We start from the raw sequence: 16,536 nt of genomic DNA on the forward strand, positions 1-16,536 counted from the left end.
TCCCATCAAGGCTTCACTTATTCTCCTGTAAGCCATCAATTTTATCTAGATTTTCCAACCACCCATCACAGTAAGAGTAATTTGCAGTATCTGTTAAACTGGGTTGTGGGGAGAAACTAAAGATCTGAAGGAAACCCAGATAACCAGAGAGAGAACATGCGAACTTCAAGTTTAAGATTAAAACTAGGTCACAGAAGCTCGGAGGCTGCAGCGGCACTACTGACTGAAGGAAAGTTCGTTGATTTATGGAGAGAAGACTACAAACAGCAGTGGATATGAATACTTCGGGCCTATGTGGATTGAGCAAAGTATTACGTTTGTAGGTCTAAAAGCTTTCTTATTGGAATCACTTCAGATGATGGCAACTGTCCACTATGTTCCATTTATTCAATTATGATGATGTATTTGTGAATTATGAGTTGCATGTGTGTGTAGTCATTTCATTGCCAGTACATCAGCAGGATATAAGATAGATGCAAATATACATCAAAATGTTTTTGTTTAATATTATATTACCTACAGAAGAACCCAAATGACATGAATATAATCAGATATTTAAATACTTCAAATGTAAGCCATTTGATGCAGAACACAGGTTTCTTTATAGGTGTAAGTATTCAGAAGATTATTTGATACTTGAAATAACAGATAAAAACTGAAGGTGCTTTGTAACATATCTTTATTTTGCACCCAGGTGGGCACCATGGTAGTGTAGCGGTTAGTGCTATGCTATTATAGCTCAGAGCATTCCAGAGTTGTAAGTTCAATTCTGGAGCCATGTCTGCACATCCTCTCCGTGAACTGCATGGGTTTTCTCCGGCTCCTTCAGTTTCCTCCCACAGACCAAAGTTAGTTTGTCATATGTAAATTGTCTCGTGCTTAGGTTAGGTTTAATTAGGATTGCAGGGTTTTCTGGGGTGCTGTGGCTCAAAGGGCCTACTCCGTGTTGTATCGCTAATAAAATAGTAATAATAACTTTATTTATATCGCACCTTTCATACATTAAGATGCAGGCTTAAAGTACCTTACATAGATTAGAAAGATAAATCAACATAGTCATAAAAATATGAGACGAAGTTAAAAATCTCATGTAAAGATGAACATTATGTAGAATAAAATGTAATCAAATATACCAAATTATATAAATGTAATCAATATCAATAGGCAGTACGTAATCCTAAAAGTAGGCCAAACTTAAAATGTAGGTCTTTAGAAGTGTTTGAAATGTTCCACAGTACTAGCCTGGCATACCTCATTTGGCAGAGAATTCCAGGTTCTTGGTGCATAAGAGCAAAAGGCATACATCACCAGTTCTTACATGCTTGGCTCTAGGAACACTAACCAAACCAGTATTTGTGGATCTAAGATTATGAATAGGATGTAAGGGATAGACATCTCAAAAAATAATGGAGGAGCTAGATTATTCTGAGCATTATATACAATTAAAAGTATTTTAAAATTGATCCTAATTGATCCTTCGGGTAGATGGAGCTCGTCAGCCTGGGAAGGCAGTCCACCTAAGAGAGGGAAAACTCTGATTTTAAACCTCCGCTGCCTTGCGGCCATACCCACTCTTGGGAAAGGCTTCGGGAGTAAACCCTGAGGACAAATCTGGAGCTGGAGTCCCTAAGGCACGTCCAACGTTGCCTTCAACCTCACTCTGGCAACTCCAGCGATGACACCGGTGCCAAGCTGTATCAGCCCTTGCCCTTCCCTTGGACAACATCGGTGACATGGAGAGAGAGACTTGCTGCATGGGCAACAGCCGGTCTTCAATACAACCTTGGGAGAAGACTCCCAAGGCACAGATCCATGATCTCGCGACACTAACGGATGCCATACGAAATTGATCCTAAATTTCACAGGCAGCCAATGTAATGTTCAAAGTTCAAAGTAAATGATCACCGTACACACCCCTCAGATTAATTTTCTTGCGGGCATACTCAAATCCATACTAGGATAATAAACATAACAGAATCAATGAAAGATAGCACCAACTTGGGCATTCAACCAGTGTGCAAAATACAACAAACTGTTCAAAGACAAAAAGAAAGAAATAATAATAATTAAGTAAGCAATAAGTGCAGAGGCCATGAGATGAAGAGCCCTTGGAAGTGGGTCCAAAAGTTGTGGGAACATTTCCATGTTGGGGCAAATGAAGTTGAATGAAGTTATCCCTTTTCATTCAAGAGCCTAATGGTTGAGAGCTAATAACTGTTCCTGAACGTGGTGTTAATGATGCCAAACTGGTGAAATGTGCTCAGATTTTCTTTTTTTTTTGGTTAAGATTCTTGCTACTCCATTTTGAATAAACTGCACCTGATTTATATCTTTCTTGTATACAGATTAGTAATCTATCATCAACTTCACAAAAATTTTGACACACAAACCAAAATGCATTTGACTTGGGTGAGATTTCATCTTTGTTTTTCCAAGACAATTTTGATTAACTTAGGAACATAATGCAATAATACTGTCAAATATATAGATGGTGAGATGTCTTCAACAGGTGAAAGTAATTCTCTGGATGGATGGAAAGATTTCAACAAAATCAATATTAGATCTAGTGTTTATAAGGTATTTTTACATATACTGTACATCATATCCCAAGTTCTTCTACAGAAATATGAAGGAGCATCACTTTTCAAATCATGGTAAAAAAGTAATGAAAGATGAGTGAACGCTAGGACAGAAAGGTTGTTTTGATTAGAAGAGAACTAGAATGGCTTGGAGAAGATGTTTTGGGGACTTCTATAAAAATTTCTATGAAGTAGGGTCAAAGTGACTGAAAGCTCTGTCATTGATGACAAGACAAATAAGGTTATTACAAAGTCAATTGGTGACTGAAAACTACAAGGTCAGGTGATGTTGCTGAATGACATTGGATGATGAATATTCGTGTAGAGGTTGAGAGGGTGTATAGTGGAGTCTGTAATCCTGAAGTCACACTCAACAGCTTCTTCCCCTCCTCCACCATCAGATTTATGAATGTACAATGAATTGAAGTACACCGCCTTAATATGCTTTTTGCACTACTTATTTAATTTTATATATATATATTTCAAATTGTAATTTATAGTTTTTTATTAATATGTATTCCAATGTACTGCTGTTGCAAAACAACAAATGTCATGACATATGCAGTGATAATAAACCTGATTCTGATTCAGAGGATAAGTTTATCCCACTATTTATTCAAGCAAAGCTGTGTTGCTGTCTATAGTGCCTCAATATAATTCCCCCATTTTTCCCCCTCAAGCTCTAAAGCGTCTGACCAATGTTAGCATTGGATGCCTCATTAAGTGCTTATTATTTATCATGCCTGTTGTAAGATAGTTGACTATGAGATATTGGTGATTCTGATTTTGTTCAAAGTGCACAAATGCAGAATGTTTAGCAGGGTTAAAAGTATAGCAACCAAGAATGAGAATAATGATGGACTTTCTGCTACATCTGCCTCATTCAGCTGAACTCACTTCAACATTTACTGTGGAACCTCAGCTAAAGCAACTTTTGCCACATAAATTGGGGATTTGGCTTCTTACTCTGTATGAATGTATGTATACCTGCTTCTTAGAATAATTTTCAAACAATATCAGAACAATAATTATTTGGAAATAATATTACACAATGAAGACTATTGATACATTAAATACAGTGTTCTTCTCTTTCCAGATTAATATTTTAAAAGTTAATAAATGCTAATTCAGCATAAACTTCAAACTTCAAAGGTATATTCTATGCATAATGAACAGCCATAATAACAACTTTGTTTGGGCTTAAGTTGCCCAGTATTTCAATTGTTGATTTATGGAAAAAGAATGAGTAAGAATTAAAACAAATTAAGCCAAATCAGAGTGCAAAATTAATTATAATTTATCTTAAGTGACTGAAATATAAATAGCTAAATAAAGAAGATGAATGATTTATCTTGATTATTGTATTTCAGGAAGAGGCAATGCATTAATGTCTCAGTGTGCACAATTGCAAAATATATTGCATGGTCAGAAAGATTATGTGCCAATTAAATTTACTCTTTACGTCAGCAGCAACAGAAGGGTTTCCTGGGAATGATCAGGAAACTCAGTTTAACCTTGCTGCCCAGATAAATCATAGTAAGATTAACCTATTGTAAGAAGGGTTAGAATAATTCCAGGGTGGTGATACTGCTTGCACATAAAAAAAATAGTGATTTTAATTTACATATATGATGAAGTTTGCTAAAGTTCGGATTACAGGGATGTTCAGTGCTGAAGGATGACAAATCTTTTGACAAAAGTTGTACTAAAGGAAGAAAGTACAGGCTAGCAAGCTGGAAGGACTGAATGCACTGAGAAGGATTAGGAGTGGATTGTTAATTATATTCACAGAATGTTAAGGGCATCCTTCAACAATTAAACTTGTGTTTTATTCAGGGGAGAGGAAAGACTGCAGTATCTTTAGGCTAATATGGGCTGGATCCATGGGATCAAAGTGGTCAGTGCTACACTATTACAACTTTGGGCATTCCCCGAAGCTACTCCGGTTCAGAGTTCAATACAGGCACCCTCAGTAAGGAATCTGTACTGTACATTCTCCCCTTGGCCATGTGTGGGTTTCCTCTGGGTGCTCCGGTTTCCTCCTGCAGTTCAAAGACATACCGATCAGTTAACTGGTCATTGTAAATTGTTAATTTGGGGGGTGCTGGGTGGCACAGCTCAAAGGGCCAGAAGGGCCTATTTTACGCTGTATCTCTGTAAACAAACAAATAAATAAACTTACAGACCCAATCATTGAATGTCGTTTTGAAATAACATGAGCCTTAAATCCTGTTGGTCCTGTTCTGCTCCCACAGATGCTGTCTGGCCAGCTGACTATTGCCAGCATTTTCTGAGACTTTCATTGTCAGGTTTCCAGCTTCCTTAAGAATTTGGTTTTGTGTTAGTTTACACTGTACCAGCCTCGGACTATTTCTGCTAAATGTTTTTCAGGGTTTTAAGTTTTTCCTTTTTCCTCTTATTTCTAAATCTTAATCAGTTTTGAGCACTTTTTGTCACTTTCGATGGCACATGAATCAACTGGTTCACGAGTCAAAAGGTTCAAAGAGAGAGAGAGCGGATAGTTTTCAGAGCACAGGCGCATCCTTGAGTTTCTGTGCCTTGCAGTGTTAATTTTCCATCTCTCTCTAACCCATTGGTTCGTGGCTTCCTGTACAGAACTGTCAGTGAGGCCCCACGCAAAACTGGGAAACAGCACCTCATTTTCTCCCTCAGCACATTGCAAACTTCTGGATTCAGTACTGAAAGCTACTTCACGTCTTGGTCTGTGTCATTCGTCCATACGTAATATCAGCTCAGCTTTCTTTTCATTGCTGTTCTTCTCTTGGGGCTGGCTCCTTTCGGCCCGAAACGTCGACTGTTTATTCCTCTCCATAGATGATGCCTTACCTGTTGAGTTCCTCCAGCATTTTGTGTGTTGTTCCTTTCTGCATTTTCACAACTCCGACAATCTTTTTTTTTGCCTATGTTCTTATTCTCAAACTAATCCCACTCACTCGTAGATCGGATTACCTTGTTTATACAACAGTCACCCTTTCAGAGACCTTCTCCCTCTCCACTCTCGTTGAAGCTTCATCCCTTTCAGTTCTGACCAAGTGCCTCAACCTGAAACATCAACTCAGTCCCTCTTCCTACAGATGATTATTTATTGATTGCTGAGTATTCCCAGCAATTTTCTGTATTTTTGAGAGCATAAGTACATTTGGTTTCTCAGTGTAGTTAATATTACAACGTCTTTCACTTACGTCGGTACCTTTAATTTGTTCGCTCGAAACCTCGAATTCAAGCGACTGCTCCCTGCCGGCAGCGCTCTTTCCATCTCGAAAGCAGCGGCTCCGGGCTTTTGGATGATTGATTAGCAAAATAGGCAATCACTCTCCAGGGATCTGTAGAATTGCCGCCCATGCAGCCAATGGGCGCGGGGAATGGGTGGGACGGGGTGGATCACGTGGGGCGGCTACCTTGTACAATGAGCTGCCTTGGTGTGAGCGGGTGCTCACTATTCTGCCCCCGCTAGTGCAGTCAACTTGATCTTCTCTGCGATACTGCCTATCTAGCATCCTCTGCAACACAAACATCTTTTTTTTGACATCTATCAGAGAAGGGGGCATTTTCTGAGTGGTTGCTCGAGATGTAGAGAGAAAGGGAGACTGTGAAATTGAACCTTATTCCCCGCGATGTGTCAATCGTACCAGTACAGTGGGAAGAAGCAAACGGTTCGTCGCTGTCCCGGCGCCCTGTGCTCCAGCGAGTAGTTTTCCATTCAGTCTCGCATTTCCAAGTTGTAACGTTAACGTAACCTCAAACAATACAAGAGTATACTGTTCCCCTCTGTTATGGCCGTAAGATAGAAGCGGCGAAGGAGATGTTAGCTTCCAAGTCCTGCGCAGCCTTCCTCGTGTTGAATCAACTAAGGAATGCCAGCGGTTCGACTCCTTCTTAAATGCATCAGAGGTGAGAGAGAATGGGAGCGAACAGTTCTTCAAAGCGGCCAGTTTTTGATGAAAAGGAGGATGGTAAGCACCAACTTGATTTTGCCGATGGATTTTTTTTAAATGATTTTATTGGGGTATGTTTTCTCTGTATGTGCAAAATGGTATTTCTACTGAATACAGTTTTCAATTTAAAGTACCAGTTTACTGCTCTTAAATAACTTTTGTTATTAGGTTTAGATATTTTATTTGTTATTTTGTTATCAGGTTTAGAGGGATTTCCAGAGAAATTTGGAAAACATCTTTCCATGCTATTCCATCAAAATATATTTAAAAGCGTCTTGACTAACACGTGTGTCAGTGTATTCAACAGTGAACCCTTGAGAACAAATACAGCATTGAACAACATGAAAAATTCTGAGGCACACTCATTCATTAGAGACGGTTTGTCTGTCGTACATTTATTCAGATTTTAACCAGTTACAGAGGTTGACGTCTTATGATGTTTATGTGAAACACACCCGGTGCACCTTTATTGTTTTTTATACTGATAATACCGCATTTGGGTTTTCTTTAATGTTGCATTGTATTTTACTACTAATTCATTTCTTTGGGTTTAGTGATCCATAATGCGAATAATGGTGTAAACTAACTCGAGAAAGGTCATTGCAATTTAACTAAAAAATTCTAATAGCCTGCATTTTGAATAAAGTTTTCCCATGTTAATTTTCTCCATTTATGAAAAATCAATGTATTACCTTAGTTCTAGAGTTGAAATGCAATATCAGTAAAGTATTAAGTGTTTTAAAAAGTGACTGTGACTGCAGATTGATTCGTTTTGAAATTATTTGTAAAAATTTCTGAAGATTTTATGATTTTAATTGAAAAATGTAATCTGGATCATGTGCATATATTAGAAGACCACCACCCCAAAGCAATTAAGTAAAACATTACAATTGCCGTAGTTCTGCTCTTGCTTTACTCCGTTTTCTGAATTTTTGTCAATTGTTGCTCTGCTCCTTGATGTGAATATTTTATTTTTGCCCTGTTCTTTCCAAAACCTCCTATACATTGCTGGTGAAATATTAATATATTTCATTTACATCTGATTGGTGACTTGGATGAATGGGATTTCACTTTTCAAGAAAAGTTTGCAGAACTGCAGGGCTTATCCACGCTAGAGAACAAATATTTCTTTACTAGGGACACTTGGTCAAACGGAGATATCCATTAAGATACAACATGTATAAACCATTTGGTCAGCAGAGTGGACATCGGTGGGACAGGTCTTCCTTGAGACATTTGCTCATACCTGTTGCTAACTGTAATGATTGTAAACTATTAGCTAAGAGCAGTAAATATGTTTCTGCTGCCATAAATTGTTAACCCAACTTCGATAATGCATAAAACACAGCTATTTACTTTTGTATGGTAAACCTTGTGATTTGCTAATGGCCACGATTTCAACACTCTACCTTTATAATCATGATATTATATGGCAGAAGGCATGCATGCACAATTCTTAATCTTACCCATGCATGCCAGAGTTAGTGATTTTATAGAGCAGAACAAAATTTAATCAAGGAATGTAGCAGAACAAGCTTGACAGTTGTTTGTTTAATTAGAGCATGGCTGATCTGTGCTTCACGTCCATTTACAGATCCTTCCTTTGCTTAGTTTCCTAAGAAAATTCTATTGATCACTTCTTGAAATTCACATTGACTCCCAGTATCCACTAATATTGAGGGAAGAGAGTTCAGAGTTGCATTGTCTTTGTTTGCGAGTTTTTATTTTCCACCTAAACTTATAGACTCCATCTGTAATTTATAGAATTGATGTTCTGAATTCTCAAAGTAGAATCTGTATCCTTTTTTTAATGTTCTGCTCTATTAAATTCTTTTGTCATCTTTATAAACTTTAAGTTAACTCCTCAGTGTCCTGACCACAAGGTGTACATAGCAATGCTAATCAATGTTGCTGCACAATTTAGTGGCTTTAACTTTGGGAGGGGGTACTTCTAGTGAATATAACTTTATTTCTAAAAATAAGATATTCTGAGTTGGTCACAATCAGTATGGAAATAGGCTATTTGTCCTCACTATGTCCCCACCGTCTTGCAGACTTCTTCCAGCTTCAGGCTGTTTGCCTTCTCTGCTTTAAATGCTGACTCTGTTTCCAATGCTCTCTCCAGCAACGTATTCCAGGTACTCACCACTCTCAAAGAGAAACAAATCCACCTCAATTCATCTCTAGATCTTAGCCCTTACACTAACTCCATGTTCACTAACTTTATCTATCTGTGATATGAAGAAAGGTTTCTGCAGTGTGCCCAATCTATATAATTCTCAATTTTACATACCTCAGTCATGTCCCCTCTTAACCCCTGCTTCAGGAAAACCAGACCCAGACACTCTAGTCCAGTGGTTCCCAACCTTTTTTTGGCCATGCCCCACCTAATCACCTCTAAAATCCTGATGCCCCCTGTGGTGATATATAATTCTTATTATTCAAAAAGTGAACTCCTATTCACCTGGAGGAAGCCTAAAAGACCATTAACTTGGTTTAAACAAGCTTCCAAAGAACATGGCATTCATGAAAGAGAAAAATAAAAGAACCAAAGGACTGTTAAAGTTCTGAGGAAGAAATTACTAAGAAATTGTAAAAAAAAAGAACATTAAGTGATACTAAAATAATAACAATAAATAAATAAAACAATGCCGATTCGTTTCTACAGCATACAAAGACAGATACACTGTTTAAAAGAGATGACGCAATGTACGCACCTTCACACCACCAAGAAACGAAAGCTACTGCAAAAAGCAGCATTGGTGCGACCTCGTACGAGTTTCTTACGCATTTGGAATTGTTCATTCGTTCCTTCCTACATCAGTCAATTCATTAATTTAATTATGAAAGCCATTTGACGGTTGTAATGATGGTGATACACTATATATACAGTACATACGCAATTACACATGTACATACACACAAGTATTTTTATGTATGCATACTCTATATACACATTTGTATTAACTCGCACACACACTCATACTCACACAGACTTACTAGAAAAAATTCACTGTTAATAACTCATTCTCGAATTGCCCCCCTTAAAAATCAAATTACCCCCCTAAGGGGCATATGCCCCACATTGGGAACCACTGCTCTAGTCTCTTCTCATAGCTGAAATGCCCCAACTCGACTGACATCCTGGTGCATTTGCTTTACTCCTTCTTCAGAGTAATCGCATCTTTCCTATGGTATGGTGACCAGAAATGCATGCAGTATTCCAGCAGAGATCTGAACCATGCTTGGTGAAGTTGCACTGTAATCTCACTGCTCTTGTATTTAATATCCTGACTAATGAAGACCAATATTCCAATGTTTTATTAACCATGTTTTCCACCTGGACTGCCACCAAGGAACTTGTGATTTCAATGCTATCCTTCAGTTCCTCAGTACCCCCTAAGATTCTACCATTCATGGATAATCAGAATCAGGTTTAATATCACAGGTATATGTCATCAAATTTGTTGTTTCGCAGCAGCAGTATATTACAGTATATAACAATAGAAACTGTAATTTACAATAAGTATATAAAAATAAATATGTAGTGCAAAAAGAGATTTCTCGTTTCTAAGAGGGAAAAAAAAGACCCCTCAAATTGCCTCTAAATCTTAACTCTTACAATAGTTCTATATTCACTAATTTTATCTATCTGTGATATGAGGAAAGCTTTCTTCAATGTGCCCTGTCTATACCCTTAATTTTACATACCTCAGTCATGCTCCTCTTCATCAGGAAAAACAGAAGAAAAATACTGAGGTGGTGTTCATGGGTTCGAAGTCCATTCAGAAATTTGACGGCAGAGGGAAAAAGTTGTTTCTGAAACATTATGTGTATCTTCAGGCTCCAGTACCTCATGTTTGATTATCATTTTTCTTAACAAAATCCATTAACTCTTATTTACCTAGATTAACCCCATCTACCAGTTCTTGGTTAATTTCACCAACACATTGCTATCATTCTGTAATCTAATCTACCTTCCACACTGCTAGCAACTCCACCAACTTTTGTGTTATCTGCTAACTTGCTGATTGAGCTTTCTACATACTCATCAAAATCATTCACGTAGTTTATAAAAGCATGTGTCCCTGCACTGTTCTCTGTGGAACACCATTAGTGATGAGTTCCAAATCCGAGGAATCAGCCCCTTGCCATCACCTTCTGTCTCCTATTACCAGGCCAGTTTAGGATTCAACTGCCTTGGATTCAATGGACCCGAATCTTTTGGACTCCTCTCCCAAAAGGGACCCTGTCAGAGGTCATGTTTAATTCCACAGCAGCTGCACTGCTGTCGTCATCACACCTTGTTACATCTTCAAAAAAAAAGTCAGCTTGGTCATACTCATTTCACCTTTGAAATTAAACTCTTTGGTCCATGTTTTCACCAAGCCCAAGGCCACACTTGGTGAGATCAGGAGCTAAGTGATATTGGCAAAATCCCAAATGAAGATTGAAAGGCAGGTTATTGAAGCGCTTGATTACATTTTCCATCATTTTGAGAATAAACTGATTTGATAGTAATTGGAAAAATTGGACTTGCCTTCCTTTTTGTAAACATGATTAAGTCAGCCTGATCTTCTCTTGACAAAGGCTCTCTCTGATTAGTTTCTGCCTTTCCAGGTGATCGTTATTCCTATCCCTCAGGATATTTTCCAATAGCTTGCCTATATTGGTGTTGAATGCAGGTAATCTCTGCTGTCCTTGCTGAAAAGGGGGAAATCCATATTTGCCATCCTTTATTCATCCAGTACCTCACTTGTGGTCAGCCAAGATATAAAAATTATAACCAGAGATCCAGAAATCTTTTGAGTGCCATACCCAGCTTAATCTATTTATGAGTAATAAACAGGACATTAAAAGAGTCATGAAGTTGACAAGACTTTCTTTGTATATAATCTTTAAAATCAAGAATCCCTGTAAAGCACTAATCCTCTGACAACTTCCTTGTGAATTGTCTCAATTTTTGCTGTATGTTGTTTTTATTATTAAAAAGATAAAGAGCTGGAACTGTAATGTTCTCCTGTTTTAAATCTAAACTTGTGGCAACATTGGTAGGACAGTGTGTAGACCTTGTAGAGGGAACTCCCTGTATGGTATTACATAATATAGCAATCATGCAATATAGGACAAACTCAGGACAGATCTGGCAGCTAAAAATTTGGTATTCATGGGACATTGTGGACAGCCACCTAAATATATGCCACCACAAACCATAACCGCTTGATATGGTTTATTTCACTTTATTTCACTATTACCATAAAGCCAAGGGATCATTCCCGATTCAATGGTGAGTTCAGAAGTTCATTCTGGAGCAGCACCAGGCATGTATGAAAATGAGGTGTCAATCCTACAAAGTTAGAACATGGTATTATATGTGTTCTAAACAGCATGCAATGCATAGAAGTAAGTAACTTGATCTGTGTTTCAAATTGAAAGTGCAGTCTTGTCACATCTAGTCATGAATGGAGATTGACAGTTAATTTATTAAAGGAAGGATATCCAAGAACATCTCCATTGCCAGTGATGACAGATCCCATTATATATGTGGTAATGATGATAACAACATTGGCAGATGTGTTTATACAGAAATGCTGAGTTTATGATCATTCCAGTTTCTTCTTGAGATACCCACCATCCCCAGATCACTTTTCAACCAATTCAATTCACTTCACATGAAATCAAAAATTACTGAGGACATTGAATACAGAAAAATGCAATGGGAACACTCCATACCTCATCTCTGGTACTGAAACTGCAGTCCAGAATTGCCCATTCCTCTTGCAAATCTGTTCTCGTGAGATCTATGTGACTGACTTCTACATGAGAGAGAAGAGCTACCCAGGCATGTCCTGTTCACAAAAAGCAAGGCAAATCCAATTTTTCCAATTACTATCAAATTAGTTTATCCTCCAAATAATGGAAAATGTAATTAACAGTGCTTCAATAACCTGCCTTTCAATCTTCATTTGGGATTTTGCCAATATCACTCAGCTCCTGATCTCACCAAGTGTGGTCTTAGAATTGGTGAAAACGTGGACCAAAGAGTTTAATTTCAAAGGTGAGGTGAGCATGACTGCTCCTGAGATTGAGATAGCATTAGATGTAATGAGACATCAAGGAGGTCAAGCAGAATTGAAGTCGTTAAGGAGAAAAGGTTCCAGAGTTTGGAATTATAATCACCCAATAAAAGATGGCATGCTTATCCCAACTACTCTCAACTGCTTGATCATTGACTTTTTTTTCATGTGGCTTAATAAATGATAAGTAATATTTCTGACACAAAAATGCCAGGTGATGGCCATATTCAATGAGTTATATGGTAGGTTATCAAATCCCCACCGTTGATATGAAGAATACCAGAAACTCATTTAGATCAGCTATATAAAAACTATGGCTATAAAAGTGAATTTGAGGTCAGGTATCTGGCTCACAACATTTAAGGAGCTTAAACAGAAGAAAACAGGCCACGTGAATACCAATTCATTCACCACTCTAAGATTTCATTCCATTTGGTCACTGGTGCATATTGGATGCAGTGAGCGCCATCTTCAAATTGCTCTGCCGTTACTCATCCTAGCAACTCTGGCAGCACTTCCTCGACCCATATCCTCTACAACAAGAAGTTATAATCACACAATGGAAGATGACATGCTTATCAAGAAGGACAAGTACAAGCACACTACCACTTGTATGTTTCTCTTCTGGTCACACAATATCCTGACTTTGAACTATGTCACTTTTCATTTCTGTTCACTAGCTCTAAACCTGAGAACTTCATACTCACTAGTTCTGAGAAGTACCTTCAGAAGGACTGCAAGAAGAGAGCTCACAATCTCTTCTGAAGGACATAATAGATATATCTAATAAACTTAAATTACCTTTGTACATTTCTCTAAAAAGATTGAAGGACCTTTGTAATGACTTTCATCACAGAGTTAGAACCTTTCTGGGAAAGGGACAACCCAAGTTAACCATATAACCATATACAACCATGTAAAAGTTAGAAACAAAGTTAAATTCTCTGCTGTATCAATGCAACTTTCAACAAGAAAGAAGCAATTTTTTTAAGTAGCTCTCACAATAACCATATTGAAAATGTATTCCCAGTAGGTACACAAGTCATAGCATTCAGCTTTCTTTCATCTAGAATCGGGGACTATCATAAATTCTTCAAGTATATCAGTTGGTATCACTCTCATTTGAGTCACAGATGCACTCAAGACATTTCACAAAACTTTAGGTTGATCTTTGCATTGAAGGGAATGTAGTGCTGGTGGACGTGTGGATGAACCTTAGTTGAAGGATTCTCTGTCACAATTGGGAAAAAGAGTTCAAAAGTTATCCCTGACATCCTGTTGAATATTTATCCCTCACTCAGGGCTGCAGTGGTGACTGAACTTAAAAAAAAGTTGATTTCCTCTAAAATGAGGGAAGTTTGCGGCCTCTTAAAAAGTTGTTGTCCAAGAATGAAAGTGATAGGTTATGGAAGCCCAGTTTCCAGAATTGTATCAAAAACATGTTTTACTAAGCTGCAACTAGTTATTAAGCTTTCTTCCATTTGGTTGGCTGCATCATCCATTTCTCAAGCTCTCAATGAATTCTGAATGAGTCAACTCCCTGCTACACCATTAAATAGTTGATTAATTTTGACATATATGTTAGTTAAAGTGTAAATATACAAAATATTTTGAGTATCACAACTGATATTTTTGAATCACTGATACCTATGTTCTTTATTGAGCTTTAATTTGCAATTAAAGGAATTTACTAATTTTAATATACAGACTTAGTGAAAATCGTGCTTGTCCCACATTTTGCTATCTCTTGCAAAAATATGGTTGCTTTATTGCACCATGTGATAAGCTAGCTTATTCAAGCCTGAAGTCATATTGCAAAATCACAGCATTTGAGGTCACACTTTCTCTATCCCCAGTGCTCTACAAGACATTGTTAAATGTGAAATACCCTTAGAAAGTAAGAGCATATATTTTGGATATATACCTCAAGAATGGTTGAAAAGAGATCAATATTTAATGAATATACTGCTGGTGGCTGGTAAAAAGACTCTTACTAGAAAATGGTTATCACAGGAGAGCCCAACCTTAAATGCATGGATGGAAATTACAATGGACATTTACAAAATGGAGAAGATAACAGCATCTGTTAATCATAAATTGGAACAATTTGATTCATACTGGGAAAAATGGTTTAACTACATAACACATCATAGGCTTGATTTTATTCTCACAAATCAATTAATATGTTGTAAAAAAAGATCACTCCCTACTTGTATATAGTTTGCTCCTTTCGCTTGTTCCTTCTTTCCTCTCTTTTCTATAAGTGTATACCTCGGATAAATATTATGTGGAGATTTGTGGCATTTATGACTATGATATATATGTACAATATCTGAAATACATCTTACAGAAATGCTTGTTTGATGACGAACTTCAATAAAAAAAATAAATTACAAAAAGCAAACAAACTGGACAAAGTCAGTTTGAGAATAGATTTAATTTGATTATTAAATGCACATCAATGAGTGATGCTGCTAAGATTTTCTCTGGTTAATGTTCTTGGTACTAATAGAAGCACCCTACCTTCTCGGACTTTACGAGTAAAATATTTATAGCTTTGGAATAATAACAAAGAGAATAAAATGCTGCTTTAAGAATTGTTAATGTTCTTGACCCTGAAGACTTGCTTAGAATAATGCATCTTTATTAAGAAAGCTTTGAGGTTTTTCAGGGCACTGACTGGTATTACAAGACAGATGGCTGATGAAATCTGTCTGCCTTTCTAGAGAACATTCCCCCAATCCTGTTAATTCCTGTCCCTTGAAAAATTCTCTTTGTATTTCATTTTTCCCCTTTTCCTTTCACAATTTTTTTGAGCGTTGACTTCACCTCTTCAAATCCACTGTGTCTACTTCAGCCTGCAAACACTGGTGGTCTTTCATGATCATGCAGCCATTTCACTTTGAATGTAGCACAGATACTTCTGCACTTGAATATTCAGCAGAATATAAAATATGACCCCATTAGTCTTATGAATCAGCCCACTTCAACTATGAAAAATACGATTTGCACTTTTGGTATTGCACTGACATCCTTGGGACATTCAAAAATGAGCCATGGTCCCATGAAGTAATTTTGCTCTGCAGGTTGTAAAGTACTGTATCAAATGCCTTCTCTTCTCAGTAATTTCTTTGTATTGATGATAACTTGTTACCGCCCTGATTCTGTGAGTATTGAGAAGACAAGTGAGGTTAATATGAGACCCACATACTGTGCTGTTACGGTGTGCGCTTGCAGGACCGGTCCCAAGTGCGGAGGAATGGCAGGCTCTGTCTCTCACAGCAGTAGCTGGCACTGACCCAACCTGGCGGAAGGCAGCCTCGGTCACAGAAAGTGCTGATAGCGATTTGGCACCAGGAGCGGAGGGAGGCAGATGCCCTGTGAAGAGATGGAAACGAGAGATTCAATGTGGGAATACCACCTGAGTTTTGGAGAAACGACTGAGCAATAACATGAGACAATTCATTCTTTCCACCACATTGAGTCTGCTAAGGCATAAATGAGAGTCTTCAAATAGTCATAGATTGTGGGAAACCCATACCAGTTACAATTAATTGAGAAGGATAATTAGAAAGCAAAGGGCTTAACAACTCTTATTAGACAAAAATTTGTAAATAGTTGTTTGAGAAACTTAGAAGTCCAACAATCTATGGCAAGTCACAGGATCCCACAGGCTCATGACATTTTACTGTAGATGAGGCATGAGATGCCTGATGGATTGAGTGGGTGCCTAGATCTTGAATTATTGCATCCCTTATACTTTCACAGGACTTCTTCATGGAGTATGTGCTCCTGTTCTGTGCCTTCCGAAACGGCTTGAAACGTTAGCTAGGAGAGTCAGCTGACATTGGTTCACTTGTTCCTCCAATGAAATTGGAAGACTGTAGATGCAGGCTTGGTGATACCTCTCCAGTTCGGCTTGTA

General features: G+C 37.7%; 1 protein-coding gene across 3 annotated transcripts in view; it reads left to right on the forward strand.

Annotated features, from left to right (window-relative positions):
• Positions 1-6,015: 6,015 nt before the first annotated feature.
• The window catches only part of LOC132379575 (serine/threonine-protein kinase 32C), a 271,167-nt gene continuing 260,646 nt past the window's right edge, over positions 6,016-16,536 (forward strand). For 2 of the 3 annotated variants that reach the window (XM_059947643.1, XM_059947641.1), the window contains exon 1: positions 6,016-6,553. Coding sequence is in view for 2 of the 3 variants with exons in the window: in XM_059947641.1 (XP_059803624.1) it covers positions 6,502-6,553 (52 nt within the window). In the remaining variant the exon portion in view is untranslated. The remainder of the gene's footprint in view (positions 6,554-16,536) is intronic. The other variant, XM_059947644.1, reaches the window with a different exon arrangement.

This window comes from Hypanus sabinus, chromosome 22 (assembly GCF_030144855.1).
Source record: "Hypanus sabinus isolate sHypSab1 chromosome 22, sHypSab1.hap1, whole genome shotgun sequence".
Taxonomy (NCBI): Eukaryota; Metazoa; Chordata; class Chondrichthyes; order Myliobatiformes; family Dasyatidae; genus Hypanus; species Hypanus sabinus.